Source organism: Suricata suricatta, chromosome 6 (genome assembly GCF_006229205.1).
Source record: "Suricata suricatta isolate VVHF042 chromosome 6, meerkat_22Aug2017_6uvM2_HiC, whole genome shotgun sequence".
In the NCBI taxonomy this organism is placed as follows: domain Eukaryota; kingdom Metazoa; phylum Chordata; class Mammalia; order Carnivora; family Herpestidae; genus Suricata; species Suricata suricatta.
The window spans coordinates 45261868-45283467 of NC_043705.1; the positions used below are offsets into that span (position 1 = coordinate 45261868).

The window sequence follows — 21600 nt, forward strand, 5'->3', positions numbered from 1 at the left end:
AAAAAAAGCAGTCTTATTTAAAGCTTAAAAAACCCTGAACACCTGAGTGGCTCAGTCAGTTAACTGTCCGACTTTGGCTCAGGTCATGATCTAAGGTGGGTGAGTTGGAGCCCCGCACCAGGCTCACTCTGTCAACACTGAGCCTGCTTCAGATCCTCTGTTCCTCTCTCTCTGCCCCTCCCCCCACCACTCTCCCCATGCCCTGTACCCTACCACCCCTAACCTCCCTGCCTGTGCACATGCTCACTCTCTCAAAAATAAATAAACCTTAAAAAAATAATAAGTGAACTTGAAACACTACATTGAAAGTGGAAATAAGTAACTAGAAGTAGGCACCAAGGAAAATGTCATTAAACTGGAGAAAATAAAGCACTAGAAAACGTGTATGAAAATACACACTTGACAAATATCCTGAAAATTTCTGAAATGCCAAATAAAATACTAGCTCTTGGAAAAGGGATGGTTCCATTAAAGAAATCTTTTCTAATTTTTCTAGTCCTATATTTATATCATACTTCATTTCTATTTCTTTATTCTGTCCATTAACTTCATTACACCTAAGAGATTAACCCTATAATTACAGTTTTCAACTCCTGGCTGATTTGTTACTGTTCACTAATTTATATTCCCACCATCAGTATGGCATAGAAAACATCAGTTGATGTCATTAGTTTTTCTTTTTTCTTTCTTTGGTATCATTGGAAATTGGAGAGTAACCTGTGTCTAGAAGCCTCCAGTTAATAAGCATTAAGTATATGAAGTGTGCTGCTAACAATCTGGAAGGCCGTGACTGAAAAGACGAGAAATACATGACTCCAGTGACCATGGACTGCCAGAAATGACTGGGAGAAATATGGCCAGGGGAACTGGATTGGCCCAGTCTGTAGAACATGCAACTCTCCATCGCGGAGTTATAAATTCAAGCCCCACATTGGGTGTAGAGATTACCTAAAAATAAAACCTTAAAAACAAAAGGAAGAAATACATCCAGAGACTACAACACAGGAGTATGAAACTTCAAGAGTTGAGAAAATGAAGAGATGTAATGTGCATCTTGTCCTGGAAATGGACAGCGCCTACTCGTAACGGTAGACAGACAGGAGTCAGCAAGCCCACACAGTGTTACCTTATACGAACAAGAAATGAGGAAGGATAGGGAAGAAGGCTCTGCCAATGTGACTTACTAAGAAATGGAGCCAGGATATGTGATTAAGGGAAAATACGTGAAGAATTTAAAAGAGCAATGGAATGGATCCTGAAGTGTAGGCCATTTCAAACTTCAGGGAAGGTTGTAGAAGTAACAAGGGGAAGCATGGATCAAGGAACCAGACCCCTTTCCCCAGGATCTATACAAATCTGTCTACCAAGATTGAAGATACCAGATTATGTATTCTTTACCCAAATGCATTAGTATCTCTGGTGTGGCGTCGGGCTAGGGAAGTGGTCTGTCTAGAAAATCTCACTAAGTGCCTTTATCTAAGAAATCAATAGTCCTCGGAACCTTGGAAACAGTGACTCCCTTTCTAGTCTGTTATACTCAATTATGTTTCTGCTTAGAATTTCTTTCTGGTGTGTTTCTTCTAATGTGCGATAAAAGTTAGTGTTTGGATAGCTTTTAGGTTAGCTAATTTCTTCTCCTCTACATGAGGGTTACTGGTTTGCCATTCCCCTCTTCTTCACGATTTCTTTTCCATTAGAGAAAAGGAAGGAATTGTAACTGAATCAAGTTTGGCTCTATAACAGAGTCTCTGGTCAATTTGTTGCTGCTGATGGTGGTGGTGGTGTGTTGTTGTTGTTGAGATTAGATATTGAAGCCACTTGTTTCACAGTTACATGTACTTTTAAAGTTTTATTTCTAGTTACCTCATGGCTACCATCAGAAGTTCAGCAAGTACTGTGCACCACGGTTAGTTTTGCTATTGTATTGAGGAGTCATGATCTTACTCTAGGAGAAAAAGGGAACTCAAAGTTACTGGAGGAGCAAAGAGTATGGTTTCTTTCTGGGAAAAATAGGGCTCATATCATTTTAAAGCTCCTATACGGAGCTCAGATTTAGTACTGAAGATTGTCTTCCTTTCCCAATTAAGCAAATTCTAAGTATCCTTAGACCTTAACATAATCTTCCATGGATCTTCATGCCTTTTCCATGCACCATGCTGAATTTTTGCTGTCTCATACATCTCTTTGGTACAATATCCTTGGAAATCTTTTATAATGTACAAGATCATGGCACTGCCAAAAAGAAGAAGGAGAAGGAAGAAGAGATAGAGGTGGAGGAGGAGGAAGAGGAGGAGGAGAATTAGAAGAAAAACAGTAATAAAATGATTTTCTTTTTTTTTCACGGCCAACAAAATTAAAGTCAATTACAGTAATGTGAGGTAAAATTCAGATTTAATAAAGGCATTGGGTTGTACCACATAGCTTGTGGTTTGAAGAATTGTTTATTTCAAGAAGATGACAGATGGGAATAATTTTAGTCATTTTATAGTTTCATATTCTAACACTTCTAAGTTGTAGATTGGACCATTGCTTGACAAAGTGTAATTTCTTTGTTTATAGTGCAAAATAGTTGCTCTCTCTTCTTCACACTTAGTTAGCTAGGAAATCTTTTCCCATAACTGTGTCCCTGTATTGCACTGACCATCAGTGCCTGTTTCCTGCCACCAGATGAAATGGGATTGTAGATCTCATTCGTTCTGTTGGCAGAAAATGGAGCCAGGTTTCTAAGGGAATTGAATGATCCTACCATGTTTTAACCATGGCTTTCCTCTCTCTCACATTCTCTCCCCATTCAATCAGTTTAGGCGACATTGTTATTGAAAGAAGCAGAGGCAATAGAACATTCCAGCGCAGCTCTCCTGTGCTTGTGAACTTGCTCTTTCCATCTGTGTTTTTGTCTCACCTTGCCGCTGTCAGTGGCCCCCTCTGACCCTGCTCCACCTCTTGGCCACAGCTTACAGCAAAATTGTCCCCAAGTCCTCTGAGGGAATAACGTAATCACAAAGGGAAAGGAGAAAGAAATGTTGAAAGTTGAAAAAAATCTTAATTCAAAAATCTCGTGGGAGCTGAGAGCTCAAGATGTTATTATGAGAAATTAATGAACTGTCTGCCATCTAGCAAAATACAGGATGAACTCAAGACAAAGAACAGAATATGAGCAGTAAAGACCAACGTATTCAAGCATCCTATTAAGAAATGTAAAGAAAATGACCCACACCAATAAAAGAAACAAGCAACATGAAAACACAAATAGAATACAGCCACAAGTAAAGACTTTATTTCCCAATGTAATGAGGCAACTGATACTAAAATAGAACAGCAGGTTAAAAGAAATAAAGCAGGATAAATCTTAAAATAGATATGATTCAAATTCTGAGTAGAAACGTGCATTCATTCTTTGAACAAATATTTATTGAGCACCTATCATATCTAAGGATATGATAACATCTAGAACAGGTGCTAAGGGACCTCAGGGATCAAGGCTAAAGAGATACCTGTTATTGTCAAGTGCAGAAAAATGGGAAAGAAAAGAAGAGGAGAGGAGAGAAGAGGAAAGAAACACAAAAATGTTCTAAAAATCTCAAATACTAATAAGTGCAATGTCAGTAATTAAAATAGAATGGATGATATAATAGAAAGTAACTGGACAGCTACCCTAGAAGGGATGGTCAAAGCTCTGTGAAAAGATAGCATTTAATCTAAGATTTGAATGACAAGAAGGAAACAACCTCATAAACATAGGTGGCTGATGCAAAGAATCCAAGACTAGGACAAACTTGTACTGTTTGCAGAACATAATTAAAACCATCTTCTGGAATCTATTACTAGGATTATCTAGTACCGTCTATTACTCTGTCTCTCCCTGTCTTCATATGCCAAACATTGAGAAGGGCAACAGATTTAACACATTTTGTCAAAGTGGAGTCGGTTGAGGACTAGGATGATATCAGTAACAATAGCTTCCGCTTACTGTGCACTTTCTACTGGCAACTGCTTTATACATACTATCTGGTTTTTCCTCAATGTTATTTCCAACGTTTTACAGATGAAGAACCCCAAGCTGAAAGATAACTTGCCTGGGGTCACACAGCACATTAATCCCATTGCAAAGTCTGACTGTTCCACCACACCAGACCATTTCCCACTAAGCTACATTGGAGGACATGAGACCATATCAACTGGAGAAATAAAAAGCAGTAGTATGATTGGTTGAATTTTATCTGCAGATTTGATTTTTTAATGATTAGTGTACATATTTCAAAATACCATGTTTAATGGCTAAAACCCATTATGTATTTAATTTCTAAAAAAATAACACTAAATTGGAGAGTGGGAGGGATGGGAGGGAAAGTTAACTCCACAGATCATTTAATGATTTGTAAAATATTTTACTTTAAGTGTGAAGAATCGTGACAAAGAAATGATTATATTTAGTAAAATTAAGTTAAATTAAAAGTAAATAAAATGTAGCATTTGTGTGATCCAGAGGAAACATGATTCAGCCATGATACCCATATGGAAAATTGGAGTTAATTAATTATACAGTAAAGACACATTATACTGTTCTGCTGTACTTTAGGGGCCAGAAATGAAGCAGTAAAAACCTCGTAGGGACTTTCTTCAAAGGCTCTCCCTCGTGGGGACCTGCAGCTCTCTGTCTGCTCTTCTCCTGTGCTGCTGGGGTCCCTGTGCCTCTGTGTCCTCGCACACCCACACGCAGCCCCCAAGATAGTGGCTACTGTGGGGCAGTGACAGGACCACAGTGCCGTACGGAGCACGAGGACGGTGAGGGAAGCTGGATCGTTCTGTATCTCTCCCTAATTGGTAAATGTTTATTTTCCAGTGTATGGATAAGAACAGAGCTCTATTTATGTTATCGGCTATATTTTCCACTATGTGTTTTATGGCACTGTGGATATTTTCTTTGCACAGTGTAGAAAAGCCTCTAAAACTACTTTCTAATATAGGTAAGCAACTAACTGAATTAATGTAACTTATTTCTACTTAACCTACATGTTTTTAAGAAACTCAAGAGTAAAGGTGGATTACTTCACAAACAGCCTACCTTTCCTCAGGTCTTTTCCCACAGTGCAGAGAGCTAAAGAGCACCTACCAGTTAGTATGGAAACGCTTGAGAGCAAGAACAACTACCTAGATAAGGTTCCATACATGCATCTCATGTAAACTGTGTTCGTTCTGCTCCCAGTCAGGATGAAAACTGTTGTGAAAGGAAAGCCTTGTCTGTGCAGAGTGGGTGACGTGTCAGGAGTACCAGGAACACAGGCGATCTGCCCCATCATCAAGGAGATGAGAGTGCAGTGGTATACTATGAGCTCAGAGAAGACTGGTTTTGATTCCTGGGGAAATGTATGCAAATGGATAAAATTGACATTGCTAGACACCAAGGGCCTCCAAAGAGACAGTGGTCCCCAATGTCATTGGCAGGAAAGCAAGAAGGAATGGAAGGGAGAAAGGGAAAAGCAATACAGGAATGCATGGATAGAGAAGAAAGAAGGTGGGAAAAATACCAAATCAGGAGAAAGAAACTCAAAGCAAAGTGTGATCCAGAAGCTTGCACTGGAAATAAGGAACCCTAGGATCATCTGTCAGGGCCCAGGATTTCTGAGGTGGAGGGTGCTCTCTGGAACGCTTGAGGCTGTCCCACTATCAGATGTGTTTTTATTTCTCCTAAACAACTGGCCATTTCTCACGAATATAAGAATAACCAACTTTCCAAACTGGTATGCGCTTCATGGGTGGTTTCCCTTAGCTTTTCCTCAAGCACGCCTGTCATATTATCCACAAACAAACTAAAAATACATGGAAATCCCAAGGGAGCTGAAGGCAAAAAGCTTCACAAGGCCCTGAGGAAAGTGGCCAACTTTCTGATGTCCCAGGTCTTAACAGTGATGAAGCCAGCTTAGTGTGATTTCCAGGTACTCTGTGGACTCTCTCTCCTACCCCTATCCCCTTCCTGAGCAAATATTTGTTCAATGAGGCCTGAAATTGATTTTTCGGAGGATAGAATTTTTCATTTCATAATCAGAAATGATTTTGAATGCATATTCACTCTCTTGGGTACAGTAACACATCGACTTGAAGTTACCATGTGCAAGCTGGTTGACCCCTTTCCTGCGAGCCAGGCACCTGACAGCCCACCTGATGTTAGAGGACTAGTTCTCCATCCTAAGGACACCTGGTCAAAGCGGGGAAGCTAGGGATAAAGAACTCAAACCAGCCACTGTTCAGGTGTGTAGAACAGTCCTCTGCTGACGGGCTAATGTGGCTCATAAGAACATCTATAAACTGAACCTAATTTTTCCAGCTTTGTCTTTCACTAACAACCCCCACCTTACCTATCCCCCATACCTTGCCCTGCCTTTCTTCAGGCATCTTGAACTATCTGTAGGTATTTGAACTTGCACATTCTTTGAAGTTCCTCCTTTTGGTTGGAACTTCTTACGCATCCTACTCTATTCTACATCCCTCCCTTTCATCTGGCCGACTTTCTAGGTCATAACTTAGATGGGTCTTCATAGAGGAAGATTTTTCTGGGCCTCCAGTGTTGGGCTGATGCCCACCATATGTCCCCAAGCATTTCCACGACACAGATTTTAGCACCTTTTACACTGAGGGGTAGGTAGTTGCCTGGTTTCCTGTATGTTGTCCTCTCCAGACTTCATCACTGAGTGCACTCATGACCAACTGTATCCCCAGAATTTAGCATAGTACCTAGAGCAAAGTTATCACTAGTGAATGGATGGATGTACTGCTTTCATTTTGCATCTGTTATGAAAAGAGAAGGAATACAGTTGGTGGAAGAGTTTGTCCAGAGACGTTAGACTGAACTCATACATGTATTTTCCCTCCTATGGAAACACCACTGAAATAACAGAAAAAGATACAATGAAAAAATAAGTAAATTCATATTCGTTCTTATATTTGTCAGGATAGAGTACTGCTGCATGAAGCAATACCAAATCTTGATGGATTAGAACAGTTAGAATTCAGTATCCATGGCATGGTCCAATTGTGAGAGCCAGGGTGGGTGAGCAGTGTTGCTCTTTCCGTTCTCCACATCCATCCAACGGTCGGAAGGAGAAAAGAAAGCAAGTGGAGTCACACGGGAGGATGTTTAGGAGCCAGCTTGGAAGAGGTGTACATCCCTCCTACTTACAAGCCATTGGCCACAGCTCTGGAACATGCCCCCCACCCCCACCCCCATTGTAAGACGAAAAGAAAACGGGGGTCAGGAAACAAAGAACAGTTGTCTATGCCCCTGAAAAACAAGGAAGGACATCTTCAACAAACCAGAAATTTCGAAGAATTTCTCAAAGCTCTAAAGTTATTGGGATTGGATTGGTAGATATAAATGAACAGAGGAAATCACAGCTGATAAGATACCCAAAAAGAAACAAAAGAAATTCAAGCAGGAGAAAATTACTGCAAAAATAAAATCAATTCCAGAAATACTTTGAATTTGGAATCCACAAATGCAAATCACAGGAAGGATTTCTGGGACCATTGTCAGGGAAATGAACGTTTGAAACGGCATTCAGAAAAAGCTGGACTGCCCCACACTGAGCAATGAGACCATGAGAGAATCGCCGCTCGCCCCAGGAGGACATCTGGTGTGATTGTCAGGACTGGGCAACGAAGCGGAGCAGAGTGTGAAAGAACTCTGCGCCTCCATAAAGACAGCTGTAGGAGAAAAAGGAAGCGAACACATTACTCCAGTGTTTTTTCACGGGCTAAATTGTTCAGTATATCTCACTGGAGCAGGAGGTTTAAACAGGAAACTCTGAGTAGACCAAAGGCCCCCCAAACAGGCCAAGTGCCCCAGTAACTTATTACTAGAGATGACACACACCCAGAAAATAAGCTTTATACACTTATTTTGCAGCCATACATCCTGTCCTTTCTCCAAAATAATCAGAAAGAGGACACTGTAATCAGAACGACAGGCAAACAGAGGTCCTCAAAGATAAATCTGGATAGACATCCAGGAATGACAAATTTTTTAAAAATCCACTTTGGGTAAGCCCCGCTTCTCTCTCTCTCTCTCTCTCTCTCTCTCTCTCTCTTTCTCTCCCTCCCCCCCACCTCCTTCCCCCTCATGGGATTCTTTCTTCCTCCCGCTCTCTCCACCCTAGCTCACTTGCTCCATCCCTCCAATAAAACAAAACACCAACACCCCAAAAAGAGGGTGCCAACTGCAACAAACAGCTAATACTTGAAGAACAAATTATAAAGTGGAAACAGATGAAGAATTTAAAATATAAGTAGTTGATATTCTCAGAGCCATTTGAGTCTATCATACCTATAAAACAATAATGGTCTGTAACAAAAAGGAAGCTCCAGTTTCTTGCATTTCTGTACATCTTGCCAAGTGAGGCGCTGACTGCTCTTTGTTTCATACTGTCTTTTCAAGGGTATTTACTTAGCAGATGCCTTGGAAAATAGAGATAGCATCGCTCTCCAGAGCAAGGCATTCTGACTATTCAGTATAATGAAAATGTTTCTCTCTGGGGCAAAGGGCAGACATGCTTATAAAAGGCAGGTTTCCTAAGCTCAGGGCTCCTCTTCTGTCACACAGCTCCTGGTTGGACAGGGACAGGTAGTGATCTGACCCTTTTGTGTCTCCATGTGGGAATTAGGACTCAAGAAAACAATGCAAATGCTTATTAGTCTGGCCATTGCTATTCTGTGAGTAATAAACTGTGTTTGTCTCTGACCCAGAAGTCTCCAGTCTTCTTCCAGTATCCAAGAAACTGTGGCAGGCTCACTGACAGCTAGACTAAAATCTCAGACCCTTCGCAGTTCTTAACAATTAGTATAAGAATATGCTGAGACCCTAAAATAGTGAACTAGAAGGTCAAGTCAAGATATTCTCCCAAAATTCAGCCCCCAAAATAAATATGGAATATGGAGGATAGTTAAGAAATATATAGGATGGATCCGGAGACTGCAATAAGAAATAGGAATTCTGAAAGAATGGAGAGAATAGAGAGAAGTAGACAAGAAAAAGAGAAAAACTTTTCCTAAACCTAGAAGAAATACTTAAATTGAAAATGCCATAACATCTCAATGAATCCCTCCATAGAATACTTAGCAATTCCTAAGGTGAAAGGGTACATCTATAATGGTACATCCCCTTTTTCCATTGGAATGAAGGCTTTGGACAGGAACTAAGCCACTAATAACACTTAAGTAACAATAATTGGACAAACCGACTCATATGCTTTCTAATGCACTGCATGAAGCCAGTCACAATATCACTTCTATAATATCCATGCCAAAAAATGTTTACTCTAAATCCGCACATGCAGAAACAATTAAGAAAATCCAAACGGAAAGATTTTCTATAAAACAACTAGCCTGACCTCTTCATTCAAAAATGTTAATAACATGAGGGTGTCTGGGTGGCTTAGTAAGTTGAGTGTCCAACTCTTGATTTCAGCTCAGACCATGAACTCCAGGTTCAAGAGATTGAGTCCCACGTTGGGCTCCACGCTGACAGCATGGAGTCTGCTTGGGATTCTCTCTCTCTCCCTCTGTGCCCATCCTCTGCTTGTTCTCTCTCTCAAAATAAAAATAATAAAATAATTATTATTTTATTATTTTATTTATAAAAAATAAAACGTTAAAAAATGTTAATGACATAAAGGGCAAAAAAAGGCAAGGGTGAAACTCTAAAAGAAAAAGGACAACTAAATGCAGTGCACAATTCTTAAATGGAAACTCCAATTTTAAAAAAGCTAGATGGGCGCCTGGGTGGCTCAGATGGTTAAGTGTCCGACTTTGGCTCAGGTCATGCTCGCACAGCTCACGGGTTCAAGCCCCACATTGGGCTCTGTGCTGACCGCTAGGAACCTGGAGCCTGCTTGGGAATCTGTGTCTTCCTCTCTCTCTGCCGCTCCCCCACTCACGCTCTGTGTGTGTTTCTCTCTCTCAAAAATAAACATTTTAAAAGAGCTTTTTAAAAAAAGCTAGAAAAATATTATTGGAACAATTGGAGAAATGTAAATATAGACTATGTATTAAATAATAGTATTGTATCAAACTACACTGAATTGTATTTAATCCAAGTTAAATAATTTTTTGACATGATCATTGTTTTAAGGTTATGTATGAAAAAATCCTGTTCTTTAAGAGATATATGCAGAAGTAGTAAAAGTGCCATTAATGTCTGCAACTTATTCTTAAATGGGACGTAAAAATTACATTTATATGTATATGTGACTTTAAATATAAAAGCTACATACAATCAATACAGTCTATGTAGATGAAACCTATATACATACGCATAGAGAGATAGAAATAAGAGAAAATATAACTAAATGTTAACAGTTTGTGACACTGCAATATTTGAGTGTCCATCATATTTTTTACAAGTTTGCCATCGGTTTACAAATTTTCAAAAATAAAACAATGGGAGATAATAGATTGCAAATGCCAATCAAGTGCCAAAAAAAGATTAACATGAAAAGAAGCTATTCCTACACATATTTAGCACCCATTTCATAAATTTAAAAAAATGTAAAGACAATACCCTAACAAGTTTTTAGAGAGCCATAAACAGGCTTCATACAAGTCATTCTGGATATGGATGTAAGATAAGGAAACAGTATCATCCAAGTTTTGAAAGAAACTTACTTTGAAGATAGATTCCTATATCTAGTCAATTAAAATTTAAGTGTGAGCACAAAGAAACAGAAGAAAATGTATTTTGCACAGATAGTTTCTGAGTTAATTAGTTAAGGATATGCTGCAACAAAATGAAAACGGAATCCAAGAAAGCTGAAGATGTGGAACCCAAGAAATGTGGCACACAAAGAAAGCAGGAGCCATAAATACACCACATTAGAGATTTTCATGAAACAGTTACAAGAAAAACCATATTCAAATTTATATACTATTAAAAATGTATTTAGTTAACAAATACATAAAGGGCGCCTGGGTGGCTCAGTCCGTTAAACATCTGACTTCGGCTCAGGTCATGATCTCCCAGCCCTGTGTCAGGGTCTGTGCTGACAGCTCGGAGCCTGGAGCCTGCTTTGGATACCGTGTCTCCTTCTCTCTCTCTCTGTCCCTCCCCCGCTTGTAATCTGTCTTTCTCTCTCTCTCAAAAATAAACATTAAACAAAATACATAAGCAAGATAATTTCTAAAAAAGACAAGTACTATAAAGGCACTAAGCAGATACTGTCCTGGGAAGGGACGCCCAACATAAAGTCGGTGCTATCAGTAAATGAAAGCAATTAATATCTACTTGCAGAATAAACTTGAGCCTGTAAATATTTTGCAGTTGAAAACCCCTTCAACACATACCAGTCCCTTCTGTCTTTGAAGATGCTTCAGCCAGAGAAGATACAATATGATCAAACTTGTACAGAGATTTTGTGAGCTGATAGAAAGCACTTTAGTGCAAGCCCAACATTCGAGGCTGTTATTTTTGTTCATCTGCATTAGCAGAGTTAGAATTAGTCACTGAAAATGAGGAAAGGGAGGAGATACCTGGTGAGATGACAAGCTCACATGTGTGTTTCAGGAATGTAAGAACAGTTATTCTACTTCGAAAAGATCAAAGAATGATATGTGTCTTATATAAGTAATAGAATTGTTACAGGCAGTAAGTGTAAACAAACTGACTGTAGATTGGATTCTATTTATGCCTCTGCGGGTAAAGTATATACATGAGGGAGGTAAAGAGAGGACTCCAGGGGCACCTGGGTGGCTCAGTCAGTTAAGCATCTGACTTCAGTTCAGGTCATGATCTCATGGTTTGTGAGTTGGAGCCCCATGTCAGACTCTGAGCCTGCTTCAGATTCCGTCTCTCCCTCTCTCTTTGTCCCTGCCCTATTCAATACTCAGTGTCTCTCTCTCTCTCTCTCTCAAAAATAAATAAACATTATAACATCTAAAAAGAGAGAGAGAGAGAGAGAGAGAGAGAGGAGTCCAAGAAAGAGCATCACACTACCTCATGTCTTCCCCTGTTCTCATTTGAATGAAAGCTTTGAGTTGTATAGTCCTGACCACAGGACAGGGGCTACTGGCCCCAAGCCAAGCAAAATCCATAAGCAGAGAATTAAGTCTGTTTATTTATCTTTTTTCTCTACTGTTCGCTGCCCAAAGCATACTGCGTTCCCCACAGCATTTTGACTCCACAGGAGTACCCCAGGACCCATGTGTGTTTTCAGATGGCCCAGACTTCCAGAGTCTTGAAAAACAGAGGGCTGGGGTTGGGAGCCCCCCCTTTTGCTTCTCTCTCAGATCTTAGCCACCCCTACAGAACTGTACCCTACGGCTGACCCTGCACAGCAGGAGGTGGGGGGTGGTAGCAGATGGGCAGCATTTGTTGCACTTTCTCAGGAAGTGCAATGCAAATGCTTTTAAGAGGTCAGAGCCCTCCAACTGTGAAACGGTAAGATGCTAAGTTACGTGCTTAATTAAATTTCACCCCCACAGCATACCATAAAATTGGAAAAGCAATTCCATCACCTAGGATCAATGTGCATAAAGTATACACAACAGGATGAGACGTTCTCATCAGTAAATGTGTGTGTGTGCTTTGGTTGAATATTCAGAGGTCCATTTCTACTCTAGGTTGATAAACGGTGTACAGTTAGTTACCACTTAATTGCTTGTTTCTTTTTCCTTGTGTTCCTGCCCGTATAGGTTACAAATTACAAGGATGAGATTTTGGTTAGTCTCCTTCAGTCAGGAATCCAAGAGAAAAACTTCCTATTAGATTTTACAATCCTATTCACAAGTGTGTTCGCTTTATTTTTTTGTTTATTTTTTTTAACCATGCAAAACCCGCATCAGGACTAGGGAAGCTGAGCTAAGAGGTAGCCTGGTGTGGCTGCTGTCTCATGAATATTCAAAGATAAGAGATATAAGAAGTTCTTACCAACTAGTCTGGAGCTGTATCTTCATAATAGAGATAAAATGGGATAAAAGAATAAAAAACAATCTAGCATCAAGCCCAGTACCTGATACTTATTTGACAATCCAAAAATATAAGTGAGTAAATGAATGAGTGAGTCAACTGATAAAACTCAGTTCTCGGGCATCACATGCCATGTCCATGACACCAGGATAACCCTTGCAGATGGCAAATGTTCAGAGCAGAATAAAAGACATTGACAGAGGATATTTGGGCCATAGATTCCCATTTAATTTCATAATAATTTATTGCCAAACTAATTTGGAGATTTGTTTCTAGAAAGTATTGATTCATTCACTTGAGATCAATCATGGCAAATACAAGTCATAGTGGGGTGGCGGTGCATCGCTGTGGATGGCTACCCAGCACGTAGGGCACTTTAGTTTATGGCACTTTATGTTCTCAGAAGAAAAAGGCTGGATCCTGAGGCTGCAAAGGATAAAGTAAAGGAGGTTGGAAAGCCAAGGAAATGGAAGGCAAGTCCACAATCTGCTATTTCCCACATACTAAGATACAACTACTTTCCACATACGGGGCCCCCAAATTCACATTTATTTAAGGGAAATGAATCCAAGAGAGCTGGAGTCAGAGTCAGAGAGAAGGGCAGGCGCTGGGTGTCACCTGCTCTTGGCCCTCATAGTTGCTCTCAAATCAAAGAACCAAAACCCAGCATGATTTCATAGGCTAAAAACCCCCTCTCAAGCTGACCTGATCTGTCTCACTAAGAATGGATTATAGAACACCAGTACTCCAGCAAAGATGGAGCCCTCACTTTCACCTTGACCTTCGGGTTTTCACAGAATGTTGTGAAACATGCTATGCACACACACATATACACACACATATATACACACATAAGTAAGTATGTTTTTATAGCTAGATACAGAGATAGGTATCTATATTCAGTATTACTCAGAAATAACTGTATTAGTATTGTATTTAATATTCAAAAGTTATTAGGGTTAATGGAGCCTATGACTCAAAGCATAGACATTCTTTGTAATGATATGGTGGCTATAGAACTGGCGTTTATGATTTCTCATCCTTTTCTTTACTGACATCCCCTCGCCCCTCTTCAGGAAAGGAGCCTGGTGGGGGAACCAAGAGTTTGGACTGCAGAATTGAGGAGAGTACTGACACACCTGCTCTAGAGGACTCCTCGTCATCCCCTGTAGATATTCAGCAACATTCCTGGCAGGTTTCCACAGACATTGAGAACACCGAAAGGTAAATGGGAAGTTACTGCCAGTATTCCTTCAGTTAATACTCTTAGGGGCTATAAAAGTTGAGAGTTTTCTCTTTCATATTCATATTTCAGAAATCTCAGAAAACTAAGACAGCAGAAGGTAAGGAGTCCAAACCCTGCAACAGAATGGTAGAATTTCCAGGAGTCCTAGGCTTCCAGGGGTCTTCTTATCCCACTCAACTCACTGTGTCTCCATGGAAATGAACACATGTGCTTCCCTGGGAAGGGAGAAAGTTGGATCCAAATACCACCACAGTTCACCCACAGGGCTGGGTACCAAAATTTCTATTTGCTTAAAGGGAGAAGAATCCAAAATCATGCAAATATGCCTCCTGTAGATTCTTAGATTTCAGGTGTATGGAATGGCCTGCTTAGGTGCCAGTCCAGGGCTACTCATTCTGTCCAGTTGACAGCTTTTCATAGGGCTCCCTTCTTTTCCTTTCCCAAAATGCAGCTGATAGCCCCTTAGTGGTCAGAGCGAATTAATGCATTTATCTTAAGGAGTACCAGCTCACTGCTAGACAGGGAGTTTCCTTCTTGGGAAGAAGAGATTCTACAGTGATTCGGTTGCACTTGGGGAAAGGAAGCAATAATAATAATAAAATAGTAAGTGTCATGGCTCATCTAGAAGCTAAAATGCCATTCTGTGAGGCAGGAGGATGAGGCCCTTATTTATTGGCCTTCACAGTGATATCATGTCCTTTGCTACTAATGTCCCCAGAGCTGGCACAAAGGAGTTGAATGGATACTGGGCAGTTCCACTCAGTGCTTTGTGTAGAGTTGAATCATTGACAAGATAATGAACATTTTATTTTTTTATTTTTAGAAATGTAACACACAATGGCATTTATAGCCATTGTGGTTCTACTTTCATATTGTAATATAATTCTAAAGCTAATTACTGAATTTCTGTGTTTATAGAAAATTGAAGCATGTGGTAATTATGTGCTATTAATAAAACTTGGATTTTGTATAAGCTTGGAAATTTAACAATTCAAACAATAAAGCTGTTTGGCATGGTCTGATAGAGCTATAGACAAATGATGAGAGAATGATTTATCTTAATTTATGAAATAGAAAATGCTTTGCTCTATTTCCAGGAAGAAATATCTGCCAGAGGGCCATGATCAGGGCATAACCCATCAGCAAAGACATTTTCCTTTTCAGAAACCTTGCACAGCAGCTGTATCTAAGCCTTCTCAGCTTGTAAGAAAGCAAGCTATGGCTGGCAATAAAAATAAGAGAGGGTGGAGTTGGACTCAGGATGGTGGCATAAAGATGTGAACTCACTCCCTCTCATGGATCTGACAAATACACAATGATTTATGGAATACATTCGGCTGAAAAAGAACAGCAAATTGGATGAACAGAGCCTCCACAATAAAGGAAGAAGAGGACATCACTGGGATGGGTATGAGAGGCAAAGACACTGCCTTGCCAAAAAGACTCCACCCTAGGTGCCATGATCCACAAATAGGAGGGATCTCAAAAGCACATAACTTTTCCCTAAGAAGTGAAGGGTTTGTGCTCCACACCAGGCATTTTAACCCTTAGATCCTACATGAAACATATAAGCCCCCTAAATACCAGGCTTTGAAAACCCATGAGGATTACATCTAAGATAACTGTAAAACTGAAAGGAATGGAGAACCCACTCTTAAGGACCCATGCACAGATTTACTTGCTCTGGGACCCAGCATAAAAATGCCAATTTGAAAGTGCCTAGGTCATATGTAAAGGAAACCAAATTACTCAACTTAAAGCACCTGCCAGAGAGGCAGGAAAATGCTGGGAATTTATCCAGAAACAGAGACACTGGTGGTGACCATATATGTGGCCTCTTACTACCTTGCTAAGTTTGGTATTGGTAGGCACGATTTTGGAACTATCCCTCTAACCTGTTAGACCTGGTAAGCATTCCCATAATCAGAGCAAAACCACATGTCATAACCAGACCAAGTGCTAACCCACCCACCTCAATACCACAAATACAACCTTGCCACAGCAGATGGCTGTGTGCGTCCCCTACAGGGGACAATGCTTGGGCGCCTTCCTCTGGTGGTCAGAGGAGATTGTATATCTGAGCTCCACAAGACAACTCCTATCCAAGGACATTCTTCATGACTGGAAGGCATAGTTGATTTGACTAATACATATAAACCAACACAGAGGGTAAGACAAAATGTTTCAACAAATCATTATGTTTCAAAGAAACAAACAACAACAACAAAAACAAAATAAAACATCAGAAAAAATATTAATGAAACAGAGATAAGCAACCTACCTGATAAGGAGTTTAAAGTAATGGTCATAAAGATGCCCACTGAACTCAGGAAAAGAATGTATGAACATGGAGATCCTCAACAAGAGACAGAAAAATAAGAAAGTTTCATACAGTAGTTACAGAGCTGAATAATACAATAACTGAACTGAAAAGTATACGAGAAGACTTCAACAGAAGACTGGATGAATCCAAAAACCAGATAGATACGCTAGAAGACAAAGGAATAGAAGTCACCTCGGCAAAACAGCAAAAAGAAAAAAGAATTTTTAAGAAGTGAAGATAACTTAAGGAACCCCTGAGACATCAAGTGGAATAATGTTCACATTATAAAGGTTCAAGAAAGAGAAGAGAGAGAAAAAAGACCAGAAAACTTATTTGAAGAAATAAGGATTGAAAACTTTTTTAATCTGAGGAAGGAATCCAGGTTTAAGAAGCACAGAGTTCCAAATTAAAAATAAAATGAACCCAAAGAGGCCCATAAGACACATAATAATTAAAGTGATAAAAGTTAAGGATAAGAGAAAATCTTAAAAGCAGCAAGAGATCCCCATGAGTATGCCAGCAGATTTTTCAACAGAAACCTTGAAAGCCAGAAGAGTGGTATAACATATTCAAAGTGCTGAAAGGAAAAAAAAATCACCAAGAATTCTCAGCAAGTTATTCAAAATTGAAAGAGTGATTAAGAGTTTTCCAGATAAGCAAAATTTATAAAGGAACTTATCATCACTAACCCAGTATCACAGTAAATGTAAAAGTGACTTCTCTAAACTGAAAAGAATGATACTAATTAATAACAAGGGAATATATCTGAAATCCTACTGGAAAATTTAAATGCGTGGTAAAAGTAGTGAATCAACCACTTTCAAACCAGCTGTGAAGGTGAAAAGACAAAAATAGTACAGTTAACTAAAACTACAATAACTAAAGGAAGCATAAAATCAAAATATGTAAAAATGAGACATCAAAAATATAAAATGGAAGGGGAGAGGAAAAAAATGTCAAGTTTTGTTATGTTACTATTAACTCAAAACAGACCATTATACACACAAGAAATTGTATGTGAACTTTATGGAAAGCCATAAAGCAAAAACTAATTGTAAATACACAAAAGAAGAGAAAAGAATCTAAACAAAACACAAAAAGAACCATCAAACCACAAGGGAAGAGAGAAAGAAGAAAAACAGCCAGAAAACAATGAACAAAATGGTAATAAGTACTTACCTATCATTGGTTACTTTAAATGTAAATGGACTAGACTCTCCAATAAAAATACATAGAGTAACTGAAGGGATAAAACAAGACCCACCTATATGTTATCTACCAAAGACTCACTTCAGAAGTAAGGCACACACAGACTGAAAGTGAAGGGATAAAGAAAGATATTTCATGCAAATGGAAATGAAAATAAAGCTGGTGTAGGTCTATTCATAGCATACAAGGTAGATTTTATAACAAAGACAATGATAATAGGGTATGCCTGGCCAGCTCAGTTGATAGAGCATGTGATTCTCGATGTTGCAGTCATGAGTTCAAGCCCCACATTGACTTAAAACTTTACTTAAAACATTGAGGCTCCTGGGTGGCTCAGTCAGTTAAGCAGTGGCTGCAGTTTGTGAGGTCAAGCCCTGCATCAGGCTCTGTGCTGACAGCTCAGAGCCTGGAGCATGCTTCAGATTCTGTGTCTCCTTCTCTCTCTGCCCTTCCCCTGCTCACACTCTGTCTCTCAAAACAAACAAACAAACAAAAAAATTAAAAAAAACTTTACTTAAAATAAAGACTGTAATAATTGACAAAGAAGGGCATTACAAAGTGTAAAGGAATCAATCTAACAAAAAGACCTAACACTTTTAAATATATATGCATCCAACATAACACGAAGATACATAAAACCAACATTAACAGACCTAAAGAAAGAAATTGACAGCAACACACTAACAGTAGAGGACTTTAGCATCCAAATTACATCAATGTAGAGATTATGCAAACCCAAAATTAATAAGGAAACACTGGCCTTAAATGGCACATTAGATCAGATGCACTTAGTAGATATATTCAGACATTCCATCCAAAAGCAACAGAATACACATTCTCTTCAAGTGTACATGGAACATTCTCCAAGACAGATCACATGTTAGGCCACAAACAAGTCTCAGTAAATTCAGGAAGCCTGAAATCATACCAAGTATCTTCTTTGACTACAATGGTATGAAACTAGAAATCAATTACAAAAGAAAACTGGAAAAAACTACAAAAATGTGGAGATGAAACAACATGCTACTAAACAACCAATAAGGCATCAAAGATGTCAATAAAGAAATTTAAAAAAAATAGAGAACAATGAAAATAAAATTATGACATTACAAAATCTGTAGGATGTAGCAAAAGTGGTCTAAAAGGGAAGATTATAGCAGATTTACCTCCTGAGCAAGAAAAATCTCGAATAATCAACCAAACTTTACACCTACAAAGCTAGAAAAAAAGCATAGCCCAAATTCAGTAGAAAAAAGGAAATAATAAATGCAGAGTTGAAAGAAATGAAAGAGAGACCTAAGGAAGGATAAAAACAATAGAAGACCAATGAAACTAAGAGCTGGTTCTTTGAAAAGATAAACAAAACTGAAAAACCTTCAGCTTGGCTAACCAAGAATAAAGAGAAGACTCTAATAAATTAAAATCTGAAATCAAAAAGAAGTTACAACTAACATCACAGAAATGCAAATGACCGTAAAAACTACTCCAAACAAGTAGCAAGCTGGACAATTGCTAGCAAACTGGACAATCTAGAAGAAATGGGTAAATTCCTAGAAATATACAGTCTTCCAAGACTGAATCATGAGGAAATAGAAAAGCTAAACAGACCAATTACTAGTAAGGAGATTAAATCAGTAATCAACACTCTCCCAGAAAACAAAAGTCCAGAACCAAACAGCCTCAAAGTGAATGCTACAAAACATTAAAAGATTTAATACCTATCTTTCTTAAACTCTTCCAAAAAAATTGAAGAGGTAGAAACACTTCCAAAGTCAAGTCATCAGGCTAGCATAACCCTGATACCAAAACCAGACAAAGATATCACAAAAAGAAAAAAAAAGAAAATTGTAGGCCAATATCACTGATGAACATTGATGCAGAAATTCTCAACAAATTATTAGCAAAATGAAGACAATAATACATTATTGTATTCATACACCATGATCAAATAGAATTTATTCCAGGACCACAAGGATGGCTCAACATCTGCAAATCAGTGTGACACATCAGATCAACAAAATGAAGTATAAAAATTATATGATCATCTCAATAGCAGCAGAAAAAGCATTGACACAATTCAATACCATTTTTATGAAAACTCAACAAAGTGGGTATAGAGGGAACATATGCCAACATAATAAAGGCCACATATGACAAACCCATGACTAACATCACAGTCAGTGGTGAACAGTTGAATGCTTTTCCTTTAAAATCAGGAATAAGACAAAAATGGCCAATCAATTTTATTCAACATAATAATGAGCATCCTAACAACAATAATTAGGCAAGAAAAACACTTAAAAAAGTGTCCAAATCATAAATGAAGAAGCAAAACTGTCACTATGAGCAGATGACATGATACTATATATAGAAAACCCAAAAACCTTCAACAAAAAAACCGTTAGAATTAATAAATTATTTCAGCAAAGTAGCAGGATACAAAATCAACACACAGAAATCTGTAGCATTTGTATACACTAATCACAAATTATCAAAAAGAGAAATTTAAAAAATAATTCCATTTAAGTTGCATCAAAAACCTACGAATAAAGTTAACCAAGGTGAATACCTACACACTGAAAACTATATAAGACACTGATAAAAGAAAGTGAAGATACAAATAAACGGAAAAAACATCCCATGCTCATGGATTGGAAGAATTAATAGTGTTAAAATGTCCATACTATCCAAACAATCTATAGATTCAGTGCAATCCTTATCAAAATTCCAGTGAATTTTTTCACAGAACTAGAAGAAATAATTCTAAAACTTGCATGGCACCACAAAAGATCTTGAATAGTCGAATTATTGTTGATAAAGAATAACAAAGGTGAAGGTATTACACTCCCTGATTTCAAGCTATACTACAAAACTGTAGTAATCAAACCATATTATATTAGCATAAACACACATACACCCAGAATGGAGAGCCCAGAATTGAGCCCACAAATATATGAACAATTCATTTATGACAAAGGAACTGAGAACATACAATGGTGGAAGGACATTCTCTTCAACAAATGGTGCTGGAAAAACTAGACAGCTACATGCAATAGAATGAAACTAGACTACTGTCTTACACAATGCACAAAAATTAACTAAAAAATGGACTAAAAACCTGAATGTAAAATCTGAAACCATAAAATTCCTGTAAGAAAACATAGGCAATAAACTCCAGAGTCTTAGTGATATTGTTTTGTGTATCTGATTCCAAAGGCAAGGGAAACAAAAGCAAAATAAACAAATGGGATTATATCAAATTGAAAATATTTTGCATAGTAAAAGAAACCATTATTAAAACAAAAAGGTGATCTACTGAATGGGAGAAAGATTTTGCAAGTCATTAAGATCCAGAATATGTAAAGGACTTATACAAAACAAAAAAGAAACAATCCAATGGTCAGAAAGTCTGAATAGACATTTTTTCAAAGAACACATCAAGTTGGCCAATAAGCACACAGGAAGATGTTCGACATTGTTAATCATCAGAGAAATACAAATCCAAACTAAAATGACATATCACCTTCTACCACTTAGAAAAGCTAGTACCAAAAAGACAAGAAATAACAAGTGTTGGCAAGGACGTGGAAAAAAGGGATCTCTCATACAAAATTGATGGGAATGTAAATTGTGCAGCCATTATGGAAAACAGTATGGAGTTTTCTCAAATAAAAATAATAAGAAGAATAGGATTATCATATCATCCAGCCATTCCATTTCTAGGTATTTATTCAAAGAATATGAAAACACTGATTCAAAAAGATTTACCCACCACTATGTTCATTGCTGCACTTTTTACAATAGCCAAAAAAATTGAAACAACCTAAATGTTCATCAGTGGATGAATGGATAAAGAAAATGTGGGGGGGG

At 38.3% G+C, this 21600-nt stretch overlaps 1 protein-coding gene and 1 long non-coding RNA gene across 3 annotated transcripts in view; one reads left to right on the forward strand and one right to left on the reverse strand.

The window, feature by feature from the left end:
• The window catches only part of RGS7BP (regulator of G protein signaling 7 binding protein), a 102834-nt gene that overhangs the window by 63752 nt on the left and 17482 nt on the right, over positions 1-21600 (forward strand). For both annotated transcript variants that reach the window (XM_029942313.1, XM_029942314.1), the window contains exon 4: positions 14029-14176. In XM_029942313.1, coding sequence (XP_029798173.1) covers positions 14029-14176 — 148 coding nt within the window. The remainder of the gene's footprint in view (positions 1-14028; positions 14177-21600) is intronic.
• The window catches only part of LOC115294433, an 11551-nt gene continuing 3105 nt past the window's right edge, over positions 13155-21600 (reverse strand). Inside the window, exon 2 of the long non-coding RNA XR_003909890.1 lies at positions 13155-13378. This is a non-coding gene — a long non-coding RNA (uncharacterized LOC115294433). The remainder of the gene's footprint in view (positions 13379-21600) is intronic.